The 18,603-nt window shown below is 40.2% G+C and overlaps 2 protein-coding genes across 6 annotated transcripts in view; one reads left to right on the forward strand and one right to left on the reverse strand.

The window, feature by feature from the left end:
- PRORP (protein only RNase P catalytic subunit) overlaps nucleotides 1-12,892 on the reverse strand; it is a 72,742-nt gene extending 59,850 nt beyond the window's left edge. Inside the window, exons 1-4 of one of the 4 annotated variants that reach the window (XM_054971575.1) lie at nucleotides 12,664-12,892; nucleotides 9,781-9,917; nucleotides 6,252-6,338; nucleotides 4,273-4,405 (exon numbers count right to left, since the gene is read on the reverse strand). In XM_054971575.1, coding sequence (XP_054827550.1) covers nucleotides 4,273-4,405; nucleotides 6,252-6,338; nucleotides 9,781-9,809 — 249 coding nt within the window. In that variant the 5' untranslated portion in view covers nucleotides 9,810-9,917; nucleotides 12,664-12,892. Of the gene's footprint in view, nucleotides 1-4,272; nucleotides 4,406-6,251; nucleotides 6,339-9,780; nucleotides 11,092-12,593 lie in introns of all 4 variants that reach the window. The other 3 variants (XM_054971574.1, XM_054971572.1, XM_054971573.1) reach the window with 3 other exon arrangements.
- A 166-nt stretch (nucleotides 12,893-13,058) lies between these two features.
- Nucleotides 13,059-18,603, forward strand: part of PPP2R3C (protein phosphatase 2 regulatory subunit B''gamma) — a 39,147-nt gene continuing 33,602 nt past the window's right edge. For both annotated transcript variants that reach the window (XM_054970193.1, XM_054970192.1), the window contains exon 1: nucleotides 13,059-13,227. In XM_054970193.1, coding sequence (XP_054826168.1) covers nucleotides 13,179-13,227 — 49 coding nt within the window. In that variant the 5' untranslated portion in view covers nucleotides 13,059-13,178. The remainder of the gene's footprint in view (nucleotides 13,228-18,603) is intronic.

An 18,603-nucleotide genomic window follows, 5' to 3' on the forward strand; every position in this document is an offset into this window, starting at 1 on the left:
TCTTGCTATAAATATTTTGTCAGCTCTCTAAGAAGCAAGAAACACTTTTTAAATGCTTATTCCCTCACCTCTCCCAATACTAGTCTGTGAGCAATGATTAAAACAAGATGCAAAGACTCTTGACAAGGAAACTAGAGGGAAATGATTTGAGTTAATGACTCATTAAACTGCCACTGCACCCCTTTGGCTAACTAACAAATTTCTGGAAGGCAATAATTAGCTACCATTGCATTCAAATTCATTTCATTATTTCCTTTTTGAAATGACAGGTATTAGGAGCAGGGATTAATTAACAGTTTTATAAAGGCTAATGGAAATGGGTAGGTGTCATTGCTTTAACTTGTAGCAGTAGTGGATAAAAATCCAAATGAGTCAGTGACAAATAGGGTTCTGAGTCTCAACCTAAAGAATCTGCCTGGCTCTTGAAGACCTCTGCTGAAGCATGAGAATATATAGTACAGAAATCTGGCATCTTGCTGTTCTAAGAACCCCCTCACCCACCTATTTATTCCTAAGTATTTTGTGTTTAGAAAACAGCAGGAACAAAGGCAGGCAAAATGCCCCCTGGAAAAGTAAAGCAAGATGGTTTCTTTTTCCAAGGTCTTGGGCAATCTCCAAGTTACATCCCTATTTGATGAAGAGGCCAGTGCAAATGTTACTCATTTATCCAAGGACTACAACTGAGAAAAGGTGAGGAGGAAAGGGCTGGCAAGAGGAAAGCAGCCTTATTTCTTCCTTTTCCGGCAGGCTGTTTTTGTTTTTTTATGCTCAGTACACAATGCTCTTGAAAGAAGATGAGATCCTATCTTTGCATTATGGTCCCCTATAAAACACGCAGTGCCTGAGAACCCTTTCCTGCCAGATATAAACATGCATCCTGTGCAACAGACGCAACGAAGAAAACTGGAGGCTTTAAAAACCTCATAAAAAGAAATAATGCTATTCATTGGGAATATTCAAAATCACGGGTTGCTGAAGCTGTAGCTTTTCTTACATTATATATTATCTAGCAGGAATGTAAGAATCATTTAGTTGCCTTAGCAGGTTGAGACATGCCTATAGCAAGAAATTTTGTAGTGAGGAGAGCTGAGTTCCTGGGGACGAGGAGTCATCATAAACCCTGTAAGTCGTTCGGTGGGGCCTGATGTCATGAGTAGGGGTCCAACAATGTCATGGGGTAGAGCTTGCCACACTGGATAGCTGTACCAATAGCAGTATTACCGAATTCCACAGTGTGCCATATGTATCACTGTGTATTCACAATCATGTGCCTTAGAAGATGTGTACTATTTACCAGTTCTAAAAAACCCACAGAAATTAGCTATGCGCTGAATATAAAATGTAGTTGATTTTTCCGTCCCAATTACTGACTTCCAGTTACAGTTCATATGTACAGTATTTACCAGAGGAAGGCACACAGAAATCTTACAAGAAACCATATCTCTGCAATGGGGCACACTCATCATCTATCTGGGGAAAAGTGATTTGCTTATGATCATACAATGAGTCCTTTCATTTAAATGAACAGTGTACCTACATTCTTCTCTCAAGAGATGTTGCAGGGCAAGATTGAAAACTGTGTTGGGTAAGCAGAGAGAAAGCTATTAATCAGTGCCTCGGCTACTAAAATTGGAGATTCCTAAGCCACATCTGCCTGCAAACCAATTCCTCCAACCTAGGTATTATCCCCCAATATCATCTAGACAGATGTGTGTGGTTACTGTGTAATAAGGGGAAAGCCCTCTACGTATGTACTGTGTTTCCAGTCTTGCCATTCAGAGAATTGATTATGCTTGGTGCAGAATTATTTAGGTCCTCCCAAAGACTTTTTCTCCCTGTAGTGAGAAGTAATGGAGCTTAGGACTGCCCAAGAAGTATGTCCCCTTAGCCATTTGGTCATCTGTAGTAAGGTACTACTTTTTATGTTGTGAAAAGTTCTGGAGTTAAGATCTACCTTGGTATTATGCTGCCTCAATCTTTTAGCCCTAATCCAGGATTTTTTGGGGGAGGGGGTAGAGGGAGAAGACAAGAGCTTGATGTGGTTTCACTGGTGAGCAAAAGGCATTCTGCACATGCTCAGAGACTGAATTCACTTTTCTTCTCTATTTTTTTACTCTCCTCCAGTCTTACGTACTCTTCAGGAAAATTCCTCACTGCAGAGGAAACAATCTCAAAACAGTATAGATTTCAGTCTAATTTTCTGCACAGCTGTCCCTCTGAACATTAAAGAGGGCAGAAACAACAACAACAAAAAAGCAAAAGTCTCATGGGATGAGATAACATAAAAGATAATGCATTTCATCAGGAAGGTGTTCATCACTCTACTCCAGACGGCTTGCAGCTGCCCCTCCCCTATTCCTTCCAAGGCAACCAGACAAAAACTGCTTGCACATTTTCATTATATCTCAGCAATGGAAAGGTCTAGACACTTTTTCAAAAAATTAAAGCTAAGAATTCAGAGGTGGGGCATGACTTATTTTTTGGGTGGGTGTGTTCTTTCTCCCAAAAGCCCCCCATAGCTATGGGGCTGGTTTAATAGAAGAAGATAAGGCAGCACAGAGAAGTTCTGATTCCATAAAAGGTTCTTGCTGGATAAGATGAAGGATTCATCTAATCCAGTATGCTGTTTCTCACAGTGATTATACAAATGCTTCTGGGAAGTCCACAAACAAGGTATGAAAGCACCAGCATCTTCTCTGTCTGTCAGGATATTCAGATAATACAGAATACATACAATGGAAAGATTCCATGCAGAAGAGAGGGAAAGAGAGGTAGTAGGTCAGTGCAGCTGGTCCCAGGATTTGTGGTATGGATCTGGTTTAGCTAAAGATATGTTGGCCTCTGCATGGTTGGCCTAGGGTACCCCTTCGGGATATTTTCTAGCTTATTGGGATGGATGTGCCTGCTGAATGATAACTGCAAGCTGTGACCAGGATACATGCAATCCGTAAAGCTGTGGCACTGCACTGAGGAACTGCACCAGGACCTTTGACTGAAGCTTATTAGCCTAACCTTGGCCACAAGGGATGCTCTCTTCTTTCTCAAAGATTCGGCACCTTTACGTTCCTTATATTTGTTCTTCATGTGCAAGAGCTCATTGGGAAAAGGATGAGTTACAAATGCAAAACTGGCCCATCATGAAATCCAGTTACTCAACAAGAATACCAATGAAATTCTGTGATATTCTCACCAAAGAGCAGAGTGCTCGAGGCATTCTGAGTCAAGAGGCAAGGCGAGGTATAAATATTTTCATATATAAATAAATAAATTCTCACTGCACAGCAAAATATTCATGGAAACAAATTCAGCAAATATACATTATTTATGCAGTGCATCTCAAGTGTTCAAGTCTCTGCACATTCATTATACCAGTAATCCATAGATAATCCATAGATAAAAGCCTTGTAAGGTCATTTCACACAGAGTATAATCAGAGAATAATTGCTTGCCTAAAGCTATCCAGCACATGTATGGAAGAGGTGATGTTTGAACCAGGGACTTTTTAGCCATTACACTCTACAAGTATAACTAGTTTAAAAAACAGGTTAAAAAAACACATCATTTAGATTGTGATGTGTGTGTATGACACACACAATCTACATGATATATATGAATGAGATGTGGGAGAAGGAAATGCCACCCTCTCCCTTGATTCCTCTTCTTCTTCTCTGCCCCTCTCATCACAACCCCATTTTGTTGAAGAATTTATAAACAGCAATGCCCTCTCAATGTTACTATGTTCTATAGTTCATTCAAACATTGTATTACTTTATTTATTCTTTTGGAACAGCATCAGAATCTTTGGTTTAGTCAACGCTATCCATCATTAATATCATATATGAGGTACATCAGCACCACCTAGGGGCCATTCCTTTCTATTCCAAAGGAAACAAAGGTTTAAATTACTAATTCCTACTGCAAGATAGTAGTTCAGAAGAACTCAGTGCATACCGAATGTCAAATTGCTTGGAGTCTTGGTGAGAAAGGCAGACAATCAATCAACCAATGTTTTGCATTATGCAAGCAAATGATGGTTGTGATTTCTTTTCTTACCATTTCATGGCAAACCAGAGTTTTGCCATGTGAAACAGAAAACTATGGTTTACGCTTGACCTCCAAACTAGAACTGAAACATAGTTTAGGATGGGGTGGATCAACATTATAAGCCATAACGTTATGCCAGAGGCAAGAATATTGCAACAGAATGATAGGTATATATATTCCTGCAAATAATTAGATTAAAATGCAAACACTATTCTCTTTGAAACTCACCTGGGGAGTTGTTTTCCTAAATGTATCTGTCCCCTGTATCACATTCTTTATTATTTTTTCCTTGAGAATGTTGTATTCTTCAGGGCTCAGATTAATGCTTTCCAAATACTGATTACAAGAAGGGCACTGTCCACTGTAATATCAAAAAAGTCATAGACATCAGTGGATCTATCAGATGATCGTGAAGTATCAGTGTGTCAAATTTGATTTCAAGAAAAGATATGAAAAAAAATCTACTGAAATCATTGCTTGATAGGTAGAGTCTCAGAAAACACAGTACATAAAATAAAAATTCTGAAGATTAAGAAAAATGAACTGAACCATATATATTTTGTTGATTCATCGCTGCCTCCTCTAACTTTCAAGATTACAATCATTCACCAAGGTTAGAATCACTGAATTGTCATTTAGAAATATCTACTTATTGTCCATAACAAAAAACAGAATGATCAAAATGGCAAAATGAAAACATTGACTAGGGTGGCACAGCAATATACTACACTAGAAAGAAAAAGGAATTTGGCTAATCATGTTCATGGTATCTTGAAGACATTTACAAATGCAAACTATGTGATTTGAAGCTTTTTTTAAAGACCATGTGATACTAAGATTTTTACTCATAAGTAAGCAGCACAAAGTTAATGGGACTCCTTGTCCCGTAAGTGCACTTGGGACTGCAACATGAGGCAGGCTAGTTATCCTTTGCAAAATCAGATCAGACAAACCTATAAGCAGTCCTTAATATTTTACATGGTCCGGTTTTTCCAGGATTCAATAAACAATAAAATAAGGTACAAATTGCAGAAATTTGAAAACATGCAGAAACTTGATACAGAGCTGAAACAATATTAAAACAAAACATATGCAATTTGACATGACATAATTAGTGACAGCAACAGACAGTACACATGAGGGGCTTTGTATGTTAGCCAAAACCTTGAATTGAGCCCAGAAACTGATGGACAGCTAACGACCGCAGAATGGGACTAATATGCATATTCCACCTAGCTCCTGATAATAATTGAGAAGCAACATTCTGCATCAACTGGAGTCTCCAAGTTGACTATGAGGGAAGACCTACATAGAGTACAGGGATCCCAGGTGCTATCAGTGTTGGGCAATCTCCTGGTGGTTTAACTGCTTGCCCACCAGCAGGCACCCCCAGAATATGCACAGCATGCGCACTCTCAGCGGATGCAACAACATCACTTCCAGAAGTGCCGGCATTGCGTTAGATGTAGGAGTGTTCCCGTGCTTTATCTTGGGCTGATTTTGGCCCCAAACGGGCCGCTTCTCAAAGAATTGGACCTGCGCAGAGTGCAGGAGTACTCCTACAGTCAGTGTGAGGACATCACTTCCTGCACATGGAAGGCATGATATAAGTGCCGGGTCACCCCCTCCCACTGGGAGGGTAAGAGGACCTGGCAACCCTAATAGACAACATTACAGTAGTCTAGCCTCAATATTACAATGGCATGAGTTCAGGTAGCCAGATCAGCAGTGTCAAGTTAGGGAAGCATTTTTTAGGCTAGACTAAGTTTGTGGAAGACATTTCTTTTTGCAACTGTATTAACTTACTTCTCTAGCAGCAGCTATATAACCCCCTGTCATATAGCAGTTTTTAGCACCATGTGTATTATGGATCTACAATACTGCATGTACCATTACATCTTGAATTTAGTTTTAACGTCCACATCATTCAAGTAGTATTTTATAAAATAATTTTAACCATTCATAATCTTATTTTGGTGGTTATAAATCTTGAAAAATCCTGCTTGAATCTACTACTGTACAGACTGGAAATGTTATTAAATCCCCAAAAGAACTCTTTGAATTCTCTGTCTGTAATTTCTCAGAAAAATGATAAGCCTAAATTAAATCTGAAGCCACAGCCATGAGTCTTTTCTTCTGGCACTTAAAATCAAAGCACTTAAGAGCAAAATATTAATACAGAGCTCTAAAACGAGGAATATATTTACCTATTTTTCATAGAGGTTAAGTTTCCTTTCCAGTTCTCTCCAGGAAGACTACAAAAGATTGCACAAAATATAAATCCAGTATTACACCTAATCACAGGCAAATAAAAAGAATATCATCTCAGTACAATCTAATTAGGGCAATTCTTGTACATTTACCTGGGAGTAGGTCCTTAGTACATCACGGGACATTTGACTAAACATTTTAATTTATTCTATTTCTAGTCTTTCCTCCAACGAACTCAGAGTACCTTATATGGCCTCCTCCCCCAGCCCACCATTTTTGACTCAGAACAACTCTGTAGAACGAGACAGAGAGGGTGGCCCAAAGTCAGCCAGTGACCTCCATTGCTGAGCGGGCACAGTTCTCTCCAGTCCATGTTCTAGTCACAGTACTACCATACCGGCTATCAAAAACCAAGATACATGGCTGCAATCCTGTGAATAAAATGTTGCGCAGCCATTATCAATCCATGCAAAATCCAAAAACAAGAACAGAATCCATGTAATACCTTTTACTGGACCAACCGATGCTATGCACATCTACTTGAGAATAACCCCTCTTGATCTCAGTAGGATTTTGCTTTAAGGTAGCCACCAGTTCCTTATTTGAAAGAACTTTTTTCATATTTAGTATTAAAATCTAAAGTGACTTTATAACTACAAATATAAAAATAACTTTAATACATTATAAGGATGATATATTCTAATAAAGACACATTGAGTCTAGGGATGCTAAGAGGCAGACCCAAGAGTTTCAAGGGTACAGAAAGGGGTGGAAATTATATCAGGCTATGTGGTGATGTCACACCCAGGCAAAAATCCAGACATGTTAGCACACTGACTGACTATCTAGAAACTCTATGGTATTACAACAGTTTCTAGAGTGTTGGCTGATGCTTGAAAACCCAGACATAGCATCAGCATATAGCCCAACATCATTTCCTCCCCCCACTGCTTTTCCCTCTAGCTCAAGAGAAAAGTGCCATTGGGACAGCTCTTTCCCAAATAATATATACAAATGTTTTTTATATATATATATATATATATATATATATATATATATATATATATATATATATATATATATATATATATATAAAACATTTGTATATATTATATGTTATATATATAACAAACGTTATATATATAACATTTGATCCAGAGAGCTGTGATTAGCCCACGGTCACCCAGCTGGCTTCAAGTGGAGGAGCGGGGAATCAAGGAATCAAACCCAGCTCTCCAGAGTTCCACGCTCTTAACCACTACACCAAACTCTGTGTGTGTGTGTGTGTGTGTGTGTGTGTGTATAAACTGTATATATAAAAAACTATATATATCTATATATAAAACATATATATATTGTGTATATATATATAACAATACACACACACAAACTATTTTTATACACACACACACACACACAATACCATCTTTCCTCTTGGCTCAAGATAGGAGTATTTCAATGTGACTTGGAAGTTCCTTATACTATGCTGTGAATGCTATACTATGAATAAGTTACTTATTATATGCTAATGTGTCAATAAGAGCTACCAAAAAAGATTCATAACATTCAATTTATATATCGCTCTTCGGGGCAACTTAATGCCATGCTCAGAGTGGTTTACAAAGTGTGTTGTTGTTATTACCCTCACGACAATCACCCTGTGAGGTGGGTGGGGCTGAAAGAGCTCTGAAAGAGCTGTGACTGACCCAAGGTCACCCAGCTGCTTCAAGTGGAGGAATCAAACCCGGTTCTCAAGATCAGAGTCATGCCGCTCAGAAGTGCCTTGCGCAGTTATGATGAGAGGCAGTTGGAAAATCCTATGCCTCTCCCTGCTGACATGAAAGACAAAATCCAGAAATTTTGTGACTGAAAGCTGTCCTTAGAGGTGGTCATGTAGGATTTCAGTGATGAAATGGCTGCTCTTTGAAAGGAGGGAGGAAAAACACAAGAAGAACAGAGGAAGCAGTGGAAGAAAGAGGCACCAGAGTAGAGGTGACTCTGGCAAATCAGCATCCTACCCTTTCAGCAGAAAAGAAGACAGTGTTCTACAATCTGTACCTAGAAATCCTGAGAGATTTGCTACTACCCCTTTTGTGCAGAGCCATCAGGAATTCACCTCAAGGAGACACTGGTGAGAGATAACTGTAGAGGGAAACTGACATGATTGGGCTGTTGGGGTTACCAGATACTTGGGAAAAGAACACCGCTAATAACTTTTGGGCTTCTGAGGGTATTTGGGTTGTGGGGAAGAAATCAACTAGTCCTGTCTCTCATTGAAGGCTCTTAGCTGTTGTTTCCTGACGCTACCCTTTTCATCATGGCATGTAAGCCCAAGATCTGGGTGTGCCTGGACTACACAAGGAGCCAAATGGCATTATTCAAAGTGGAAAGGGAGGAGTCAATTGTTTGTTTCTGTTCCTGTTCTTTGTTGGGAAAGAAGGTCTGCCCTCTTTTGTAGCTATGTGGGAGGTCAGTGAGCTTTTGAGGCAGCTAATGGAGTGACTGCAGAATGGTAGCAGATCGAATGGCAGAAGAGAGACAAATGGGGAGTTTCCGTGTAATTTTAATATGTCATGCTAAATTGCTTATGTTATGTGTCAGATCTTTATCAAATTTCTGCTTGTTTTTTCATATTCTGCCATACGTACCCTATTGCGTTGAGTTTTAGTGAGAAAGGTGGATAAAAATGAATAAAAAATGAATAAATGAATAAAAAATAAATCCTAAGAAAAATTGTAAGGGTTACTAAGGGTGTAACTCTACTTAGGATAGCATTGTTAAGTTACAGCCAGTGGCTGATCGCTTCAGCTTCACCCCCCTCACCAACACACACAAGCTGACACAGAAAAGAGATCCCCCCTCTCTTATTACTGACTGCTCACATCATCATAGGTAGTGTTGTCTCACATCTGGGGAACCAGATAGGAGACTTTGCTATGCTCTTTGCCAGACACACAGACAGAAAGGGAATCTAACAGCACATCATGGTTATTTCTTACCAACAAACAAAACTAAAGGCTAACAAGTTCTTTATAACAATCTGTATTTCGAAGCCTATATGATTGTAAATAGCCTTCAGATAAAAATTAGGCTGAACTATCTTAACCAGTATCAGATATATAGTCCAGATGGATGACTTCAAATGGGGGGGGGTGAGGAATGGATACTGCATTACCTTGTACCTCTGTAATCCCAACCTGCATTGGTCACACTATGTCAGCCTGGACAGTTTGTTGTTCACCTTGTCATTTAATTTTGTATTCCTAGTCCTGTTGCATTGGTATTACTGTTTAATTTTGTATTCCTAGTTCTACTGCATTTTTCTTTGTACATCTTATACTTTATTTCACATTACTGTTCAAACTGTCATTCAATTTTGTATTCCCAGACCTGTTGTACTCCTATTCATTCAGTGTCCTATACTATAGAATTACCCCTTTCCCCCTCCTTCAGTATTCTGTAATGTGTCTTGAGTCACAACAAAAAAGGCGGGCTATAAATAAGCCAAATAAATAAAAAAATTACCTTTCAAACCACTGGTTAATACTCTGCATTAGCACTTCTCCAGGATATACTTGATTATCTCTTAAGTAGAATAGGACATGAATGAGTTTGGTTTTCCATTGGTCATCCTTCACATTTTTGCCGACATCAAAGAAAGCCTGTATGGTATCCAAGTTTGGTATCAAATCCTTTGCTACCATCTCATAAAACAGTTCGCATGCAAGATTTATGTCCTGGTTAATAAGAGCCCCCTTGATGCAATCCCCATAGTTTCTTTTCGAAGGGGTCATGACTTTTTTAATCTCCTCCAGCAGGGACAATGCCTCCCTCCAGTGCTGAGAACTGCTCAGACCGCTGATCAGGAGACCATAAGCTGTTGTTTCTAAAACCTTAAATCTGGTTTTCATAATGTCTTGGATCTCATATATCTCCTCCACCTCTCTCTGAGACACACAGAGAGCCAAGTATTTCACCAGCAGACCATACCCAATATCCCCTTCTCGATTAGCAACTGCAACCAGTAAGGACTTAGCCACATCTATCGGACTGCAGCGAATAATCATTTGCTCCATCATCAATTCTTCAAACTTTTTAGTCCCTCCAAATTCTCCTATCATCTTTCCCCACTCCTCTACACTCAAAGGTTTTTCTGGAGGACAGAGGGTCATCTTCTTAGAAGCAATAGGTTTCTTCAGATCTGTAAGAGGGTCTTGAGCCACTGATCTCCTCTTGGAAGCTCCAGCAGCAAATAAGTTGAAGGGGCGGGGAGAGGAATAATCTTTCCCAGCTCTGCTTTGCCTTATACCATCCTCTTTTTCTCTATATTTTATTTTGGGAGTGCCATTATAAATTGCTTTAGGATCCACTGGTTTTGCAGACCGAGATGATGATGTACAAATTAAGTACCCAAAGACTGTAGGCAATCGGCGAAGATGCAGAACAGGGTAGAACATCTGATAGCTCTTCAATGAAGTCAGTAATGCACAGTTGCTTTTTTGGCAGAAGAGCGCCATGATGACTAAACAAGTAAAAATTGTAGGAGAGATTTCTAAGGGAATAACCCAGGAGAAAGTGTCATTTGAAGTACAAAAGAATATAGAAAGTGTTGTCAAAACTTGGGACAAAAGGTGATAGAAGTCACTGACAAACTTAGCCTTTTCATTAATTTCATCAGCCTTTAGCTCCCTCAGAAGAAAAGACTCAATAAAATCCCTTTAAAATGTGACCATCTCTTTCCTCAAAAAACCTCCATTGATGTTCTTTCATCTGTCATAAATGTACACTGGAGCAAGAACTATGATGTTGTAAAATATTCATTCAAGTCAAGCCAGGCTAGAGAAAAGCAGAACAATGAGTTAACACCTCTCCAAAGCAACACAAGATTTTACACACACACACAATTTTAGCAAGCTGAAATTCTCCCCATCCATGGCACAATGAAACAAGATTTCAGAGTCCTGGGCAAGTTTCTTTCTGCTCACCTAGTCCAAAACTTCTGCCATGTAGCAGTATGAGTCAATTGCTTTCAAACTCCAACTACTAACATTTAAAGCAGGTGAACAAAAAGCTGCTCATTAACCTCCAACCTGAGTAGTACAATGCAAAGAGGGGTACATTTTTGTGCTACCCTCTCTATGCTCTATGGAACACATCCCTGACTTGACTTTCACCCTCATTCCAAAATGGAATGAAGACCTCATCCTCATTGCTGCTAAGAGTCTTGAGTGTAAGCATACATATATAAATGCACACACATGTAATTTATTTGCACTAGAGGAAACTCTAGTCACATAGCCTTCAAGTAAGTTTTCAGTTCACAAGATGGGGTCTGGCTCAGGAGACATTGTTAACCTAATGTAACTGCATGGTCCCACATTTCTACTAAGAGGCAACCTGGTGGTTATGTATATTGACATGGTCAAAAGACTGAGCTCACTGAGCTATTGCAATCTTACCATTCCAGTTCTCAGAATACCTCAGTAAGGCTCGTATCACACATGTAGGAGAATGAGAATTAGATAGTAATAAGGGGGCAGACTGAACCATTTCAGACTGCAGAGGATGGATTCCAGCTGTGAATGCTCCATCACATTTTTTTTAAAAATGCAAATACAAAATTAGCTTAGCAGACATTCCCTCTCTTTGCATACTGCACTGCTTTTCTTGTTGTAGAGACCTTTAAAGAACATTCCAAAATGTCCACGATTGTGCCCCTGCAGTCTGAAGTGATGCAGCCTATTCTACCATCCTGGTTTTGCAGCTGTAATGGAGAGCCAAGCTGTAAAACCAGGACGCCTACATTTCCCATCAAAACTTGAGGTAAGCTGACAAGTGTCCAACCTGTGTAAGGGGTCACTTGTAGCTTGGCTCTCATACTCTGGAACAGGCCAGGTCCAAGTTTGCCCTCACACTACCATAGTGAACAAGGCTAACTAGAGAGCTTTACTGTAACATACTGCACAATAAAAAAGACAAAACAGAACAAATTGGTTTTAAAAAATAAGATTATGAAAAGTTGATCACAAGCATAGAAAGAGATAAGGTCTCAGTGAGACTCTATTTACAATCTTGTAGCTTTTGTTTCCTCACTAGAAGAGACCGTTACGAATGGAGTAACAATCCCTACTAATGTTGTATAACTAAAGAGATGTCATGGATGGTAGAAACAGCAATCTACATCTTCTAATTACGTTATCACTCGGTGCACGTTGTAAAAACAGAAGGAAACACACACACAACTGAGTTTAGACCTGATTTTGATTTCTCTTCTCTCATACGCTCGTGCAATTATGTTACAGCTTGTGCAGACAAAACACCCCCCACCGCGAACGTACCTGAGTTTTACAAATGATAACCCCCCACTTCCAATACTGAGTCAAACTTTCAACATGCTACAGAAAATACCTTCCGGAAAACTAGAGCACAGAGGATGCTGGGAATTGTAGTCCGTGTTCACCACAGAGGCAAATTGCTGGGTAAATTTAGGACAACCGAATGATTTGGTTACAATATCCATGCAATAAAAAACAAGTATCATATGAATATGGACTCCATATAACCAGCTGCACTAAAAATCGACCATACACCGCGAAGCGCACTCGAAATCGCTTGAAGCCTTTCCCGGGTCTTTCGACGCTCTGAAGATGGCGCTCCCTAGATCAGCTGACTATAACCCGTGATCTCCAGGACCCAATGAGAGATGAGAATGGGAAAGGATTGTTTTGTGGCCATGTGGGTTAAGGGCAAGTGCTCTCAGAAAAGTGTGGACTGCTGAGGTTTTCTCGTCGCTAGGGAAGATGGCGGCCGAATAGAGCGGTGCGTGTCACGTGATCCTGGTACCGTTGTCCGGATGTTGGGCAGTTGGAGGCGGCGAATGGGAGCGGGGTTGTTGGTTGGCTAAGGTGGAAGCATCGTGGGACATGGACTGGAAGCAGGCACTGAAGAACCGCCTGGCTGCCGGTACCGACAGTAAGTGCCTGCGCTGGGGAAGAGGCTGCCGGTTGGCGCTAGTCTGTCCGCGGTGCTGGCCTTGCGGTCTCTCTGGCGGGCTGTGAGGAGGGAATCTCTGATAGTTGGAGGACGGTTGCTGGCTTCAGCACCTGCGGGCCTTAGCTGCCTCTCAGGGAATCTTTGGCTAGCCGGCTCCAGTGGTTGCCGCCTCTAGGATGGAGCCTTTGGGGCTGCCGCTCTTGCTCTCTGGCTTACCCTGCTCCTCTTTTCTCTCTGGAGCCTGTGCTAGGCCGCCCCTCGGGGGGAAAAACCGATCAAGACTTTTTTTTAGTCCATAAGATTTGTATACCGCTGTTCATTGTAGAAGTCCCAAAACGCCGAGGAAAGACAAAAAACCAGCAACCGGGTCCTAACATCTCAGCTAGATTATAAAGCAATTTATAAACCAGGAATGGTGGAGGACGGATTTAACCATTTAACTTGCGAAGACTCAAGGGAAAAGAAAACATAATCCTATGCATTGTGTACCCACAAATAAGGCTCACTATGGTTAAGGGGGCTTACTGCCATGTAAATTGGAAAGTAATGGGGGATGTCTTTGATCTAATGGTGTCAGATGATTTTTCAGAATCCTTTCCCAGACCTTTTTTATTCCCTCGTTGTACTAAGAACTTAGTTTCCAGGTGCACAGGAACCTGATTTGGATCAGGACTCAGGCAGACAGGATTGGGTTAACCCCATTCTGGGGCTGTTTTCATGACCTGAAATCGCTTCAGGAGCTACTTGGGAAACTTCATGCACTCATGGTTACATATACGTTTTGCCAGTGGAACAAATAATGGCTTGCCAGAGCGTTTTGTGCTGGAAAAACAGTATGGGGGGTTTTAAGCTTACCCACTCTATGTTCTTTGGCTCCCCATGTACTGGGAATTGAGTTCCTAGCATGTAATTCTGAGTGTATATTGGATCACAAGCCCTTGTGGTGTCCACAACTTTATTGGAGAATGAGACAATAGTACTAGGGGTAGTAGTAATTCCTGATTAACAAATTATCATTTGCGATTACATTATAATGCTTTTGTATCTTCCTTTACCAGCTGCAATTCAAATTTGAAATGCTGCTCTGTGTATGGAGGAAGGGGAGAAATCAGCTTAATTAATCTCAGTCAAGGTGCCTACCAAATTGTGGTTAAGATCTTTCTAACAGCTAGAATTGTATTTAGTTCTCTTAACTATATGATATCTACTTGTGTCTGAAGAAGCGAACTCTGACTCTTGAAAACTTACACCCTGAAACTCTTGCTGGTCTCTAAGGTGTCACTGGATTCAAATTCTGTATGACACCTGGTTGTTTTGTTCCCTGTTTTAGAGTGGGAGCTGAGGCTGTGACAGACTAATTTGCCTAACACTACTCATGAATTTATTGATTGTTGGGGACTTGAGTCCACCTTCAAATCAAACAGAACCATGGCAAGTTGCAATGGTGCTATGAGCGGCTAAGTCTAGAAAGCTAGTGTTGGCTGAACCCTTCAGGTCAGGATGGGAAACCTGCAAGTAAATAGCTGAAATGAATAAAATGTATTCTTTCTTTGAAACCATTATAACTCCAGATTCCACAGAGCAAGCCTCTTCCTGGTCCTTTCCAACTGGCAAACCCAGAGATGGGCAACTGTAGTTGATACTTCCATCCTATAGTGGTTTTGATTAGGTTTTAATTAATAATTGTCACTTTTGGATACTTATTAAGTCTTTCTTGTACATGTAGGTCTGAAGAGAATAGCACGGGATGTGGGGAGAGAAGTGGCATGAGTCCAGTAAATCTACATTCAAAGGTCCACCATATATTGGGTTGTCTCTCTACTCGTACAAATAGTTGCTATATTTGCTGATGTACCCTCTTCCTTTTTTGACATTTGAGTGGGGTTTCCCATATACTAGTCTGACACTCTAATCGCTACACCCTGCTGGCTTTCAATGTTATATCTATGTTTTTTGCTGGGTGGAGTTCCTATCAAAGGTTTTGTGATCTAGCTTCTGCTCTCGCATCTTGTACAAGCCCTTTGGTCCTAGATATCCTCATTTTTTCCAGAGATTCTAAAGCTCCTCACTACTTTTTCAATACTTAACTATGTCTAATATTGCTATCAAATCAGATTACTGCACTTAATTGCATTCCGTGTACTGTAATCACAATTGCAGATGAAGCAGGAGCAAAATGGAACATACAAAAGTCTAGAGAACATTGTTTAATTAAGGAATAATGGTCAAGACATATTTGCTAATGTTTTCCAAATAATTATTTTATATATAAAGTGTCTCTGTTATTAAAGACTTTGTTTTAATTAGTGGGAGGTAATATCTAAGTTGGCTTTGTTTTTAAATGTGTAGGTTTCAAAGGGACTTTTCTATTGCCTAAGCCTGTAAGAACTTTGTGATCTTAGTGCCATTACTTGTAGAAAAGCATCCTGGTTTTCCTTCCTTATGAATCATTATCCTTTTCTGTACATGTTATTTGCCCCAGGTTTGATGCTGTTGAGAAGTGTGTTTTCCCTTGCTTCCGCCCAGCATTGTGTGGCATTCTTTGATCTTTTCCAAACCTATATTCCTGCAAAGTTTTGAGCAAGACTGCAGTAAAGCCAGAATGTCAGCTTTGTGGATAGGAAGGTTTGGATTTCCCCCATCTAGCCCACATGGCAGCTGTTTTTTATGGTCCTGTCCCTACAGTGACCATTCACCATAGTTGGGTGGAGTGCTTTGTTGTTATAATTGGCAACTGAATAATCAGCAAGCAATGTGGTATAGTGATTAGAGCGTTAGACTAGGATCTGGGAGATCTAGGTTTGAATCCCTGCTGTGCCATGGAAGCTTGATGGGTGATCTTGGGCTAATCACGCTGTCTCAGCCTAGCCTACCTCACAAGGGTTTTTTTTGAGGGTACAATGGAGAGGTGATTGGGTCCCTACATGGGTAGGAAATAAATAATATATCACTATAATATTATAACTACCTGTGTATCAGGATCTTTGAGTTTCCAAGTTTCATTTTTTTTTTTAAAAAAAAAGCAAGGCTGTAGCCCCTTTTGTTGCCAAAATATTCTTCCCCTTATAGCTCCACAGTGAAAGAGGCTAGAGCTTGAAGGAAGCTGAGAATTTAGAGTACCTGATAACACAGATAGTTATAATGAAATCCAATAGCCAGGTTTTTAAAACACCTCAAAATGTCTTAGTGGTGCTGGAGGTGGAGCACTGCTGGGAAACTGGGTCTGGGAAACCTGCCTTGTGAAAATCCCATTGCCACTGTGCGGTAGCAGCAATAGGGAAACCATACAAGCCCTATTCCGCTGGAGAAAACATGCCTTTGAGTGCAAATGCTTGTAGGATGTTAAATCTGTAATGCTGCTGTTGATAGTGTATATCATGACTGTACAAAGCCAAGCTAAGTTGTAACAGAAGCTTAAGTGGGGAAACCTTCATCTATAGATCTTCTAGGTATTTGGAAGGCTGGTTTAAGACAAAGCTGCTTTCCTCTCTCCTTGTACTTGTTACGCACTCTCTAAGCTACATCCTAACCTCCCTCCTCCCCTTTTGCTGCTTGCGTTTTTTCCCAGCTTCCTCTCCCAAGTTTGAAAAGCTAGGAAAGGCAATCAAGAGGTGCTCTTTCTCTGTGGGGCTCTCAGGTTTGCATACTTCAGCTTTAGAGGTCCGAGAAAGAAAGTAGTCCTAAGTTTTGCAGTGCTTATTCTGTCTCTACAAAACAGTGCTACAAGGATGGATGAGGGATACTGCCACTTCTTTGTAATTGTTATTTGTGCCAGGCAAGTAACAGATTGTATCTCTGATGCAGATTTCTCTAAGGTGTCCGATTGTGATGGTGGAAGACATGGTTGGAAAAATCTGATGCTTAAAAATTGGTGCTGGTACCTCAGAATTTGGATTTTTTAAAACCTAAAACTATAACAGTCTTTAAAGAAGAAAGCAAATATGTGTGAAGAGTCTGTGTGATGTACAACTCTAGATGATTTTCACAAAAACATCAGTAAATAACCTCTGCTGTGTCTAGGAGCTGTCCACACAATGTTTTTATATGGATAATAAACTTATTCTGGTACAAAAATGGTTAATTGTTATTCAAAACATCTTTCCTATAAACAAGTACAAGTGAGGCACTATTGGAATTCAATAATCTGTGCCTTGCTGTATTGTATTGTATTGTAGCTATCTTTGGGATATGGTTTTCATTTATGCATTATACAGGAATATACACAGAGAAACAGAGAGAAAAAGAGAGAGAGATCAGTTGCTGTATAGTCCTTGAAGAATTTTTAAAAAGATGGGTGCAAATAGGAAAAGGAATATATTATATAAATATTGGAAAATTCTATCCTTTTTTTTTTATCTAACATACAAGACTACTACATACATACATAACCTACAAAACAGTAACTACAAAAGACTACAATAACACAAGGGATGGGAAGGAAAGGAGAAAAAAGAGAAAGGGAAGGGGGGGGGTGGAGAGAAATGGGAAGGCAATCTACAAACACTAAACGCTACATTTCAATGCTTTCCCTTCATACTGCCACAGTAAAAAAATAGCTTAATAAGATAGTGACGGAGTGGTTGATCATACAAATTACAAATTACAGTTCAAATTAAATCTTTTTTCCCTCCCCTGGGCCTCGGGCGCAATTCCCTCTGCGCAGCTACCGCCGGAGCGCTCATTACCTCCCCCCTCCCTTCAGGCTTCGGATCCTCTTCTCTTTGCTTGGTGTCTGGTCCAAATTCTGAATTTTTATCCACAAAATCCCTTAGCTGATCTTCGAATTAATCTTGTAAGCTTTATCTTTATAACTAAACCCGATTCCTTCCGGGAGTAGCCATTTGTACTTCATGTCCCTTTCCCTCAAAAGAGCTGCCAACATCTTGTACTTAAATCTTTTCTTCCGCACTAGAAATGGAACGTCCTTCAATATCTTGACTTTATTTCCCAGAAAGTCCAATTCCGCATTATATGAATTATATAGGATACTGTCCCGGACCCTCCTAGATGAAAACTCGATAACAATCTCGCGAGGCAGCTGCCGCTTCGTTGCATATTTTGAAGATGCCCGACGGACTCCCAAAATGGCGCTTTTCACTTCTTCTTTAGTTGCCCTCGCGGGTGTCGCTAAAAGTTCCGAGGCAAGATCCCATAAATCCTCTTTTTCCTCCTCCTTAACATTCTGGAGGCGCAAAATGGTTTGTGTTCGCTCCACTTGCAGTCCCCGATCAGCTGCAAAAAAATATTTTGGGGGGGGGGAAATTCTATCCTTAATGGACTATTCTGCCTCCTTTTCATATATTTAGTCTACTCAGATTTTAGCATTTGATTCTTTGTCTTCCAGAGCCCTTTCCA

Source organism: Eublepharis macularius, chromosome 2 (genome assembly GCF_028583425.1).
Source record: "Eublepharis macularius isolate TG4126 chromosome 2, MPM_Emac_v1.0, whole genome shotgun sequence".
NCBI lineage: Eukaryota > Metazoa > Chordata > Lepidosauria > Squamata > Eublepharidae > Eublepharis > Eublepharis macularius.